This window comes from Sinocyclocheilus grahami, unplaced genomic scaffold (genome assembly GCF_001515645.1).
Source record: "Sinocyclocheilus grahami isolate Dianchi unplaced genomic scaffold, SAMN03320097.WGS_v1.1 scaffold725.1, whole genome shotgun sequence".
Lineage (NCBI taxonomy): Eukaryota > Metazoa > Chordata > Actinopteri > Cypriniformes > Cyprinidae > Sinocyclocheilus > Sinocyclocheilus grahami.
In genome coordinates this window covers 342288-355019 of record NW_015505904.1, presented here as the reverse complement: position 1 = coordinate 355019, position 12732 = coordinate 342288, and the positions used below count along the sequence as shown (strand labels likewise).

The 12732-nt window shown below is 38.9% G+C and overlaps 1 protein-coding gene across 1 annotated transcript in view; it reads left to right on the top strand.

Moving 5' to 3' along the window:
- The first annotated feature begins 4553 nt into the window (after nt 1-4553).
- Nucleotides 4554-12732, top strand: part of LOC107560405 (CMP-N-acetylneuraminate-poly-alpha-2,8-sialyltransferase-like) — a 10655-nt gene continuing 2476 nt past the window's right edge. The window contains exons 1-4 of the mRNA XM_016244573.1: nt 4554-4737; nt 8796-8924; nt 9159-9416; nt 10792-11085. Of these exons, the coding sequence (XP_016100059.1) occupies nt 4616-4737; nt 8796-8924; nt 9159-9416; nt 10792-11085 (803 nt within the window). The 5' untranslated portion in view covers nt 4554-4615. The remainder of the gene's footprint in view (nt 4738-8795; nt 8925-9158; nt 9417-10791; nt 11086-12732) is intronic.

The window sequence follows — 12732 nt, the reverse complement described above, 5'->3', positions numbered from 1 at the left end:
CACGATGCGATGCAACGCAAAGCGTAAAAAGACAGTATAAGTCATTATAATCAGTAATTATGTCCCCACTGGATGCAACAAATGCCTCGTTTATAATGTGTTTTAATGTTTTTGTCTCGTCGCTCCGGCCGGACAGGGCATCATCACAATATGGTGAGGGGCGTAACATTTCCGTCACACGCTTGAGGTATTCGGCCAATCACAACACACTGGATAGCTGGCCAATCAGAGCACACCTCGCTTTTCAGACCGATGAGCTTTGTACAAATCGACGCGTTTCAGAAAGGCGGGGCATAGAGGAGAAACAATAATGTACAGTATGTGGAAAATAATGTGTTTTTTGAAGCTTAAACCGCATAAACACATTGCATTACACCAAATACACAACATGATGTTCTTTTTAGCAACATCATATGACCCCTTTAAATAGCACAAATTTCCTTTATGTATTTAATCCAGCTTTATTAACCAATGACTTTGCTGCAGACCTTCAATGATCCGGTTCAACCATACTAATAAGCAAAAATGACTTTAGTTAAGCATAACATTTGTGTTTAATTTTTTAATTGCTGAAGAGTGTTGAGCTTTCTTCTCTGCGTCTTGTTCTTCATGCAATCCAGAGCAGCAGCTCAGCTGAAAGGTTTGTTTGAGCTGCGGCCTCTACTGTACAGATGTGAATTTACATTTCCTTCAGCCTGAGGCTCATGCATTTCACTTCTGGTGTGAAAGGCCTTTTACAATTGCCAAAAATATCACTTTTTTATATTAAAAACAATCAAGCAAACCCAACTCGGATGAGAAAAACGAACACAAAAGTAACGTAAAGCATTACTTTCCATAAAAAGTAACTAAGTAATGCAATTAGTTACTTTTTTTAGGAGTAACGCAATATTGTAATGCATTACTTTTAAAAGTAACTTTCCCCAACAGTGGAGTCAGGGAGAGAGCTTTTTGGCAGAGGTCAGCATGTGTACTTTAAATGACAGTAACATCATGGATGTAGTACGTCCAGGTTTCATTCACACGGTACAAATTTATATGATATAAGATCATATTTTTTTAATGGTCATGAAGATCGTTTCTCATCAGATGTAGTACCTACTTAGTATGCGATTGTGGAATGAGATTGATTTCCAAGTCTAAACATTCCTTCAGATCCCAAAAGCTGAGAGTGATGCGGGGACAGGGGCGTAGCAGCCTGGCACAAACGGCTCGATTAGTTCTGACTTTGCGCTGTAGTCCAAACGAGCCATTCGTTGTAGTTCTTGAAAAGGGATTTTTTAAAAACAAAATCTCTCCCTTTGGAGTGGACTTTGAGATTTGTAACTTTCTAGATCTTTTTTATGGCCAAACATACACACTACACACTGACTAAAATTAAAAAAGTGAAAAAGCATAATAGGACCCCTTTAAGGCAGTGTTTTTTTTTTAACTGGGACTACTTGCCAATGTTTTAAGGAATTAAACATTAATATATATTTTCATTTTATGTTCAAATTGGTAAATACAATTTGTTGTATAGGTAAAGGCAGTGTGTTCCAATAGTTTTTAAAGACACTTTTTTTGTCCAACTGTTAAGAATTAGGATAAAAGTTATCGTTTAAGTGTAGTGTAACTGAAATATCGTGCATAAAATATCTTTATTTAATAAAAATAAAGTATAGATGTCCACAGTGGTCTCAAAGTCCCAAGTCCTGCAGTTACTTTTGAATTAGGGTTAGAGTTAGTGTTTCTGAGTCTGATTATATCACAAAAAATAGGTCCATGTGAGCTGTCTTGCTTCCTGTAAGCTATCATGTTCCCAAAATTGCCATTAGGGTGCTCTAAAGCACGGCAATTAGTATTCTATATAGAATTCATTATGTGAACATGGATGTACTTGTACATTATGTACATAATTTGTTTGGCCGTTGAGGGTCACATCACCTGACTGCTGTCCCCCACACTTTTGAAATGGCTGATAGGCCCCTGTGCAGGGATGATATGTTTTTGTGGGCCAAAACCGGAAATGAGTTATCATTTTAGCACTTTCAGTTCCATCGTCCTGAAGTCAGTGGGTTTTTGGTTAAATAAGGTCTGAGTCAGAAGCTTAGTGACGCTGAAGTCGTGTGAATGTGGTGTAGCTCATTTACAGCCTACTGTACGTACCACATTTATAAATGTTGTGTTTATTTGTGAAGATTATCATGATGAACAAAATCATAAACTTATTGTCATATCATAACGCTTATTCTCTGCAATAGCCAATGGAAAATCAAATCAGGGTGATTCTAACTTTCAGACTACAAAAATATGCCCTCACTGTAGAGTGAAGGCAAATGGTTTTACTAAATACTTCGATTTTAGCTAATAAAGTTCATTTATAAATACAATCTATTTATAAGTTGTTATAAATGTAATATAAATACTCTTACTTTACAGCTTTCCCCCCACAAGTGCCTAAAGCTTTACAATAGGCTACTTTAAGATTTCCAGGAACATTTCTCTAAGCAGCTTGGAAAGAGTTCATTGTCTGTCTTTGTGTTTTCTGTCACTTCATGCATTCACTGAATCCACGATGGTGAGATCAGATTTCTAAAAGAAATGCCCTGCTTCATCGCAACTGATTCGATTTGAAAGATTATTAGCATGTATCTGAAAATGATTGGCTCCTGTACGTGTCACTCCCAGTAGAGAGAGAGAGAGAGAGAGAGAGAGAGAGAGAGAGTGAGAGAGTGTGTGAGAGAGTGAGAGAGAGAGAGAGAGAGAGTGTGTGTGTGAGAGAGAGAGAGAGAGAGAGAGAGGGAGAGAGTGTGTGTGAGAGAGAGAGAGAGTGTGAGAGAGAGCGAGAGAGAGTGTGTGAGAGAGTGAGAGAGAGAGAGAGTGTGTGTGTGAGAGAGAGAGAGAGAGAGAGAGAGAGAGAGAGAGAGAGTGTGTGTGCGAGAGAGAGAGAGAGAGAGAGAGAGAGAGAGTGTGTGTGCGAGAGAGAGAGAGAGAGAGAGAGAGAGAGAGTGTGTGTGCGAGAGAGAGAGAGAGAGAGAGAGAGAGAGAGTGTGTGTGCGAGAGAGAGAGAGAGAGAGAGAGAGAGAGAGTGTGTGTGCGAGAGAGAGAGAGAGAGAGAGAGAGAGAGAGTGTGTGTGCGAGAGAGAGAGAGAGAGAGAGAGAGAGAGAGTGTGTGTGCGAGAGAGAGAGAGAGAGAGAGAGAGAGAGAGTGTGTGTGCGAGAGAGAGAGAGAGAGAGAGAGAGAGAGAGTGTGTGTGCGAGAGAGAGAGAGAGAGAGAGAGAGAGAGAGTGTGTGTGCGAGAGAGAGAGAGAGAGAGAGAGAGAGAGAGTGTGTGTGCGAGAGAGAGAGAGAGAGAGAGAGAGAGAGAGTGTGTGTGCGAGAGAGAGAGAGAGAGAGAGAGAGAGAGAGTGTGTGTGCGAGAGAGAGAGAGAGAGAGAGAGAGAGAGAGTGTGTGTGCGAGAGAGAGAGAGAGAGAGAGAGAGAGAGAGTGTGTGTGCGAGAGAGAGAGAGAGAGAGAGAGAGAGAGAGTGTGTGTGCGAGAGAGAGAGAGAGAGAGAGAGAGAGAGAGTGTGTGTGCGAGAGAGAGAGAGAGAGAGAGAGAGAGAGAGTGTGTGTGCGAGAGAGAGAGAGAGAGAGAGAGAGAGAGAGTGTGTGTGCGAGAGAGAGAGAGAGAGAGAGAGAGAGAGAGTGTGTGTGCGAGAGAGAGAGAGAGAGAGAGAGAGAGAGAGTGTGTGTGCGAGAGAGAGAGAGAGAGAGAGAGAGAGAGAGTGTGTGTGCGAGAGAGAGAGAGAGAGAGAGAGAGAGAGAGTGTGTGTGCGAGAGAGAGAGAGAGAGAGAGAGAGAGAGAGTGTGTGTGCGAGAGAGAGAGAGAGAGAGAGAGAGAGAGAGTGTGTGTGCGAGAGAGAGAGAGAGAGAGAGAGAGAGAGAGTGTGTGTGCGAGAGAGAGAGAGAGAGAGAGAGAGAGAGAGTGTGTGTGCGAGAGAGAGAGAGAGAGAGAGAGAGAGAGAGTGTGTGTGCGAGAGAGAGAGAGAGAGAGAGAGAGAGAGAGTGTGTGTGCGAGAGAGAGAGAGAGAGAGAGAGAGAGAGAGTGTGTGTGCGAGAGAGAGAGAGAGAGAGAGAGAGAGAGAGTGTGTGTGCGAGAGAGAGAGAGAGAGAGAGAGAGAGAGAGTGTGTGTGCGAGAGAGAGAGAGAGAGAGAGAGAGAGAGAGTGTGTGTGCGAGAGAGAGAGAGAGAGAGAGAGAGAGAGAGTGTGTGTGCGAGAGAGAGAGAGAGAGAGAGAGAGAGAGAGTGTGTGTGCGAGAGAGAGAGAGAGAGAGAGAGAGAGAGAGTGTGTGTGCGAGAGAGAGAGAGAGAGAGAGAGAGAGAGAGTGTGTGTGCGAGAGAGAGAGAGAGAGAGAGAGAGAGAGAGTGTGTGTGCGAGAGAGAGAGAGAGAGAGAGAGAGAGAGAGTGTGTGTGCGAGAGAGAGAGAGAGAGAGAGAGAGAGAGAGTGTGTGTGCGAGAGAGAGAGAGAGAGAGAGAGAGAGAGAGTGTGTGTGCGAGAGAGAGAGAGAGAGAGAGAGAGAGAGAGATGGGTAATATGCGCTACAGGAGAGCACGCTTTCTTCTCATCTCCACACATTTTCGCAAGATTCATGTGTAAGATGCGGCTTACACGGAAACGGTGGACTATCTGCACCATAAGCATCCTGCTGATATTCTACAAGACGACAGATATTGGCAGAAATGAAGCGCATCAGAAAACTGGATTGACAGGGTAAGGGCTGTTCTGCTGTTGCAGCCAAAGAGTGAATTACATCGAAACCCTGATTAAGCTGTAGCCTATACACAAAACATTCATTTATGTTCATTTGTTTATTGATTTGCATCATAAACCTCCTATTGTAACGTATGGTTCACGAGCCCTGCTGTTGTTCCATCTCAACTAAATTCAGATCGATTCACACTGTCCTTTGTTTGAGTCGAAATGGTCTTTTTATTCTCACACCCCCCTTGTGAAAAAGAAGTGCAATTAATTGTAACGAATGCGCACTTGTTGTGTACTTTAAATCTGAAACGTATATGTTATATACTTTTAAGTATATGTTTTATATGCTATTATATATTGATAAGTTGTATTTGCAGATAATATTAATTAACTTAAGAGAGTATATTTTCTTTATTATGTTTCTTAACACTTAAATACATAATTTTAAAAGTGCAATTTAAAAATCATTATGTTGTAGTAGCATAAATAGTAATAACATGCCAAACAAGCTTCAGTAGAAGGGATTTTAAAGTATATTTTAGTTACCATAAATGCTTGTCAGTACATTCATCAGTAACACTTTCATATTTAAATGTAATTATGTACATATAAAGATGTGGATCAAAAAAAGGAAATATTAATCTCTAACTAATTGCAATAACATGTAATTAAGTGTCAGAAAACATTACATTCAGGTTGCACTTAATTCTATTCTTTTAAAATATGTTACTGTTTTTAAAAGTATTTTTTAAAAATATGCTAAAATCTAAAAAGGGCCTATAAACCTACATCCATTTTTCCCTTTATTTTTAGTTTTTTAGTTTAATTTTTTTCTTGATACACTTTTCTGTCATTGACGTGTCAAATCCTTGCTTCAGTGTGTGTCAAAAGGAGTGTTTTACGTTTGAAATGCAAGGTAAATCTAGATGATTCACCGACACACTTGCACTTGTTTTGTTCCGGGAACTGAAAAAAATGTGGTCACGGTCATACTTGCTCATAATTTGCTTCACTTTAGAATTGACACACACAACATTGGGCAATTTTAGTTTTTCCCCACAGATGAGTTGATGAATTTTAGTTCAGTGCCAAAAGAACTTGTGATACAATACACACATGTAGAGTATATATACAGTATAGAGGTGATTTGGTTCTGACGTGTGTGTGTGTGTGTGTGTGTGTTGTCGGGTAAGTGAGAGGACAGCAGACAGCTTCTGCTCATCAGATGTGGTTTCCTTTAGTCTCTTGCAGACTCGTTGCGCATGATTTAAAAACAGAAGTGGAAAAAAACTCACAGTAAATGTCAACTGCATCTGAAGTTGAGTCTTCTCGTAGGTTTCGATTTGATTTCATATGATATAAATCTTTTGATGCCTTGCAGCGACAGTTTGCTCAGTTCCAAAATGCAGATTTGTACAAACTTGCTTCTCAAAGAAAAAAAATATGTTTCTTAATAGCTGAATAACAAGCACTTCTAGTAAATGTCCTTATATAATATTTGTTTTCCAGTACAAATATCAAAAAAATTAAATCAAGATAAAAGCAAAATTACATACGATTACGTTTCGTTGTCTGAAAAATGTATAAAATGTAAGTTTATCAGAATCAGAATCAGAATGAGTTTTTATTGTCAGGTATGTTTACACATACGAGGCATTTGTTTTAGTGACAGAAGCTCCACAGTGTAACAGAGTGACTGTGACAAGACAGGACACAGATAATAAAAAGAATAATATACAAATATACAAAATAGACAATGTACAAAAAAGCAAAAACACAGTATATAATATAGACAATTTTGTATGTACAGGTATGATATGTGCAAATTTGAAATGTAAATAAGTATGTGTGTTAAATAAATAATGTATACTAGTGTTGTATGTTCCATGATTATTGTCAAGTGTTCATGAGATGGATGGCCTGAGGGCAGAAACTGTTCCTGTGTCTGGCCATTCTGGTGCTCAGAGCTCTGTAGCGTCGACCAGATGGCAACAGTTCAAAGAGGGAGTGTGCTGGATGTGAGGGGTCCAGAGTGATTCTGCCAGCCCTTTTGCTCACTCTGGACGAGTACAGTTCTTGGAGAGAAGGGAGGGTTGTACCAATGATTCGCTCAGCAGTCCAGACTACCCTCTGTAGTCTTCTGAGGATATGCTTACAAAAGAAATAAATACAATAAAAAATGAAATAAAACAATTCTGCCAATGGGGTAAGAATAACAAAATGCAATTAAGTTTATTATTGTTATCCCATTGCCTCTCCAGTAAATGTATCATGGTTTAAGAATGTTTAGATATTTGTACTAGAAAACGACAAAAATACTGAGTAAGAGAATCATTTTTCGCACTGCGTTGCTGTAATGGCGTAGTAGATAAAGGAGTGTAAGAGGCGTGAATTTAAACACAAGATGTGTTTATGAACAAAAACAAAAACACAGACAAAGCAAAACATGACTGGACAAATAACAACTTAAAACACAATATACTGGATAATGAGAACAAGAATCTATGGCCAGGGTTACCACTGTTAACTGAAACTAAAACCAATAATAAAACATTTTCATTACTTGAAATAAACATTAATTGAAATGAAATATATATATATAAAAACTTAAACTTATTTGATTTCAGCTGGTTGCAAGGCAACATTTCTAATTTTCATTTAGGTGAAGTACTAAAATAACTAAAAATAAAAATGCAGATTTAAAATAATAAAAATGGAAAAAAACAAAACAAAACGACTAAAACTTGAAATACAGAGTTCTGGCATGAAACTCTAGATGGCGCAGTCCGATAGGTCTAACTCAATCTGACCTAATGACATCATTGTCACATGGCACAGCTGATTGGTTCTCTCCTGTATCGGTAGCCAATGAGCTCGCTGCTCAACATTCAAATATATGACTAGTGCTTGCCGTAGCAGTTGCAGCTTGCTTCAGACACCCTCCACCTTCCCCAGCTCCACCTGTATAGATCTGCTACGAGGTGATTTATGAATGCTATATGGGGGTTATTTCATGTATGTTATATTTGCAGCAGTAATATTTCTTACATGCTCACAGCGGCATGTTGTGGATGTATTGGCAGTAGCAAGTCTCAGTATTTGCTCTGCCGCAGCAGCGTAGCAGATCTATTCCGCCAAGACCAAATACATTAACATTGTCATGTACATTATTACCGTGCCAATCCCTCCGAGAGTTATCATGACAGAACAAAAATGAAAGTGTAAGAAAGTTGCGCACATCCCACAAACCCACACAGGGCTAAGGTGCAGGACCAAAAAAAAGTCAAACTATAGCAAAAATACAAACATATTGTCCACACACTGATGTAACTGCTCCATAAAAATTATTTATTGCGGCAACGTTTCAACCATCAGGTCTTCGTCAGGCACCTGACAACTGGTGCCTGACGAAGACCCGATGGTCGAAACGTTGCCGCAATAAATTAGAACTAAAATTAAAACAGAAAATCTAAAAATAAAGATAATACTTTGTTTTAAGGACCAATTCTCACTATTAACGTTGCTTACTAGCATGCATATTACTAGCATATTGGCTGTTTATTAGTACTTATAAAGCACATATTAATGTCTTATTCTGCATGACCATATTTTAGACCCTTAATCCACTCCATACCTAAATGTAGGTAATTAATCAAATCTAACTCAAAATATTAACAATGATCAATGATACTAAAATAACACTTATATAAACAATCAATAACTGAGGAAACCAAGCAAGAAAAGAGGAAAAGAGAAGACAGATACAAAATACAAAAGAGTCCAATACAGAAGACCTGTAACATATGCCAAGGTCTCTGGAAAGAGGTTTGTTTGGGTCATATTTCTGTGAGTCCAATGGCAACATGTCTTAAACTGGTTGTTTAAGACAAGGCTTTTTTCATATATCTGATACCGTGATGGATACCAGTAATGAACATGGCATGGTTCTTTATTTTTGTTATCAGTGTATATTAATGAGTTTGACTACACAAACACAATATCAAACCCAATACAAGTATCAGTACAAGTGCGTATATTTACTATTTCTCACACTGCCATCTGAACAGGAAGTCTGAGCCAAGTTCTACTAGACTGATGGCCAACGGCTCTGGGAAACTTTTCGGCTTTAGTTTAAGTGATCTGAGTGACATGGGAGTGGGATGGAAGAGCAATGCCACCCTTGTGACCATCATAAGGTGAGTAACCTGCACTGTATAAAAAGGTTTTGCTTCATGTGCTTCATGCTGTAACATGGACATAAAGCACAGATTTGAGAGGGATGAGTATTAGAGATATTGCTTAATAGACTGTCCTATGACTTGCTCAGAGCATGACATCACAGAGGTATTTTTAGAGTATGTTTTGCAGGCTGGTGTGGTAATGAACTAATGAGTAATCTGTGCCGTTTATTCATTTCAACACGTGGAAAGGAAGGACGTACTTCGCTTCTTGGATGCGGAGAGAGACGTGTCTGTTGTCAAGAGCAGTTTTAAACCAGGCGATACAGTCCACTACGTTCTGGACCGACGCAGGACATTCAATATTTCTCAGACTCTACACAGTTTACTTCCTGAAGTCTCTCCACTAAAGAACAAGACGTTCAAGACGTGTGCCGTGGTGGGAAACTCAGGCATTCTCCTAAAGAGCAGATGTGGGAAGGAGATAGACAGCCATGGATTTGTAATACGGTAACGTATTTACTTCTTTGAGGTGATCTAATTATTACGGTCTTATGGCAAGGCACAGAGTCTAATAAGGTCTAAATGGTAATTTATCTCTCACTGTATCTGTGTTTTCCTGCTGGTAACTTGGCTTGAATACTATTTGATCCCATTTTTGGAAAGCTGAACCAGGAACAAAAGCTCTAAGCAATTTAGAAGCTTTTCATGACTTGTACATTCTGTAATATTTTCACCCCAAAATGAAAATCATAACCATCATGTCTTTCCAAACCAGTGTTGTTGTAGTTTCATTTAGATACAGTTATAGTTTTTGTGGTAACACTTTAAAGTAAGGTTCCATTAGTTAATGTAATAGCTAGCATGGAATAACAATGAACAATACATTTATTACAGTATTTATTAATCTTTGTTAATGTTAGTTAATGAAAATACAGTCATTCATTGTTAGTTCATGTTAATTCACAGTGCATTGCCTAATCTTAAAAAGCACAACTTTTAGTAAACGTTGAAATTAACATTAAATAAGATTAATAAATATTGTTCATTCTTAGTTCATGTTAACTACAGTATAGTTAACTAATGAACCTTATTGTAAAGTGTTACCGTTTTTGTTAATATTTTGAATTCGATTTTATTTTTATATTTCCTCTTTTCAAAGTTTTAGCAATTCTGTTGTGTTTTTGTCATGTTTTTTAGTTTGAGATATTTTAGTACTTACTAAAATAGTTAAACTAAACGAAAATGAGCTGTCCAGCTGAAATAAAATTCTTTTAAAATTTTCTAAAATATTTTATTTTATTTCAGTTAATTAATGATAATAACGCCTGTTCCAAACTTGTATGACTTTCTTTCATGAAACTTTAATGTCCATAGTGCTTTCGTAATGGCGACGGAGGCTGTTAAATGCTAACAGTGACACAGAATAAAAACTAAACAAAACAAAAACATCATAATAGTATGTGTGACGTATAACTTGTGCACTATAATTCAAGTCTTTTGTAGCCAAACTATAACTTTGTGTGAGGAACAAACTTACATTTTAAGTAGTTATTCACGGATAATCTTTCCTTCAAATCTCATCTTCAAATGCATTAAATTCAAATATACCGTATGAATACTCTGAATTATGTTGCACATGGATGAATGGGATTTTTATGATGGTTTTGTGGTGCTCAGTAGCCTCAGTCCACATTATTAAAGAGCAGTGTGCACATTCTTCAAATGTGTTTTTTAAAAAAAGTAAGGCATATGGATTTGGAAGGGTGTTAGGCTTATTTTATTTTTAGTTTCTTCCTTAAATTGTAATTTATTTGTTTTAATTTCCACTTATTTTCGAAGAGCCCTGCCTCTGACATTTGCCTGTTCTTTCATTCTGGAGCAGATGTAACCTCGCTCCACTAGAGGAGTTTGCAGATGATGTGGGTTTAAGGTCAGACTTCACCACTATGAACCCCTCTGTGATCCCGCGGGTGTTTGGGGGTCTGCAGGACGAAAGACAGCAGGAGAGTTTCATCCGGCGTCTACAGCAGCTAAACAACAGCGTGTTCTGGATTCCTGCCTTCATGGTGAAGGGTGGAGAGAGGCACGTGGAAACTGTGAACGAGCTCATTCTTAAACACAAACTGAAAGTGCGCACAGCATATCCTTCACTCCGCCTTATCCATGCTGTACGAGGGTGAGTCATAAAATTAAAAATTCCAGTATTCAATTTTAATTGAAGTAGAAAAAAAGAGTGCCAAACACTTTTCAGAGTAATTACTCAATTTTAGCTCTTTAATTGAAGTAACATGCTAACATGAAAAACTAAACATAAATACTGAGCAAAGGGTCTGAATACTTAGGACCATGTGATATTTCAGTTTTTCTTTTTTAATAAATCTGCAAAAATGTCAACAATTCTGTGTTTTTCTGTCAATATGGGGTGCTGTGTGTACATTAATGAGGAAAAAAAATTAACTTCAATGATTTTAGCAAATGGCTGCAATATAACAAAGAGTGAAAAATTTAAGGGGGTCTGAATACTTTCCGTACCCACTGTATATATATACACATATGTGTGTGTGTGTGTGTAATAAACATTTGTGAGGGACAGGTGCAGAGACCAGCTCAATGCAGTTATCTATGAAATACAGTACAAGGTGCAATCTAAATCTACATTAACATAGTGCAATATTGATACAGTACGGTACAAATGAGAAGTAAAAAACACAGAAGGTTCATTATTCAGCATGAGGTATTTGTAAATATATAAACATACGTTCAGTGGCCATATACAGCGCAATAGGCATCATGAGGTAGAATGTACAAAGGAACGTATTACAATAATAACAGATGATCCTGTAGATATTTATATATTTGAGGTAAGTGTCTGTGATGGAGGGTAACTGAACACCAGTGATGTGTTGGGCCATTTTAACAACCCGTTGGAGGCCCTTCTGGTCTGAGACAGTGCAGTTGCCATGCCACACTGTGATGCAGTTTGATAAGATGTGGGTTACAGGTGAGCTTTTCTTAGCTTCCTAAGCAAGTAAAGGTGCTGTTGCGCTTTTTTGATCAGAGAGGTGTTGAGGGTTCAGGAAATATCCTCAAAATATGCACACCCAGGAATTTGAAACTAGTCACTAGCTCTACTTCGGTGTGTGTGTAGTCTTTCCTAGTCCGCCGGGGGTCCACAATCAGTTCCTCAGTCTTCTGGATGTTGAGTGCGAGGTTATTGTCGGCACACCACACTGCCAGTTGCTAAAACTCCTCCCTGTAGGCCGTTTAATCATCGCTGCTCATCAGGCCTACCACTGTGGTGTCATCTGCAAACTTGATAATGGAGTTAGAGTCATGTAGCGGCATGCAGTCGTGAGTGAAGAGGGAGTAGAGAATTGGGCTCAAGACACAGCCCTGTGGTACGCCAGTGTTCAAGGTGAGGATGGAGGAGTTGTAATTGTTAATCCTAACAGACTGTGGTCTGTTAGTGAGAAAGTCCAAGGTCCAGTTGCAGAGAGAGGGGCTGATGCCAAGATCAGTGAGCTTGGAGATCAGCTTAGATGGAATCACAGTATTAAAAGCAGAAATTAAGTCAATGAATAGCATTCTGACATAAGTGTTGCTTTTATCCAGGTGATTCAGTGCAGTGTGGAGAGCTGAGGTGATGGCATCCTCAGTTAACCTGTTGGGTTTGTAGGCAAACTGAAATGGGTCCAGTGTAGGGGGCAGCCTCTCAAATGATTGGCATGAGAGCGACAGAGCGGGAGCTCAGCTTTGTTGTGTGATTCTGTGTTTCCACGATCGAAGCGAGCATAAAAGATGTTCAGTTCATCGGGGAGGGTGG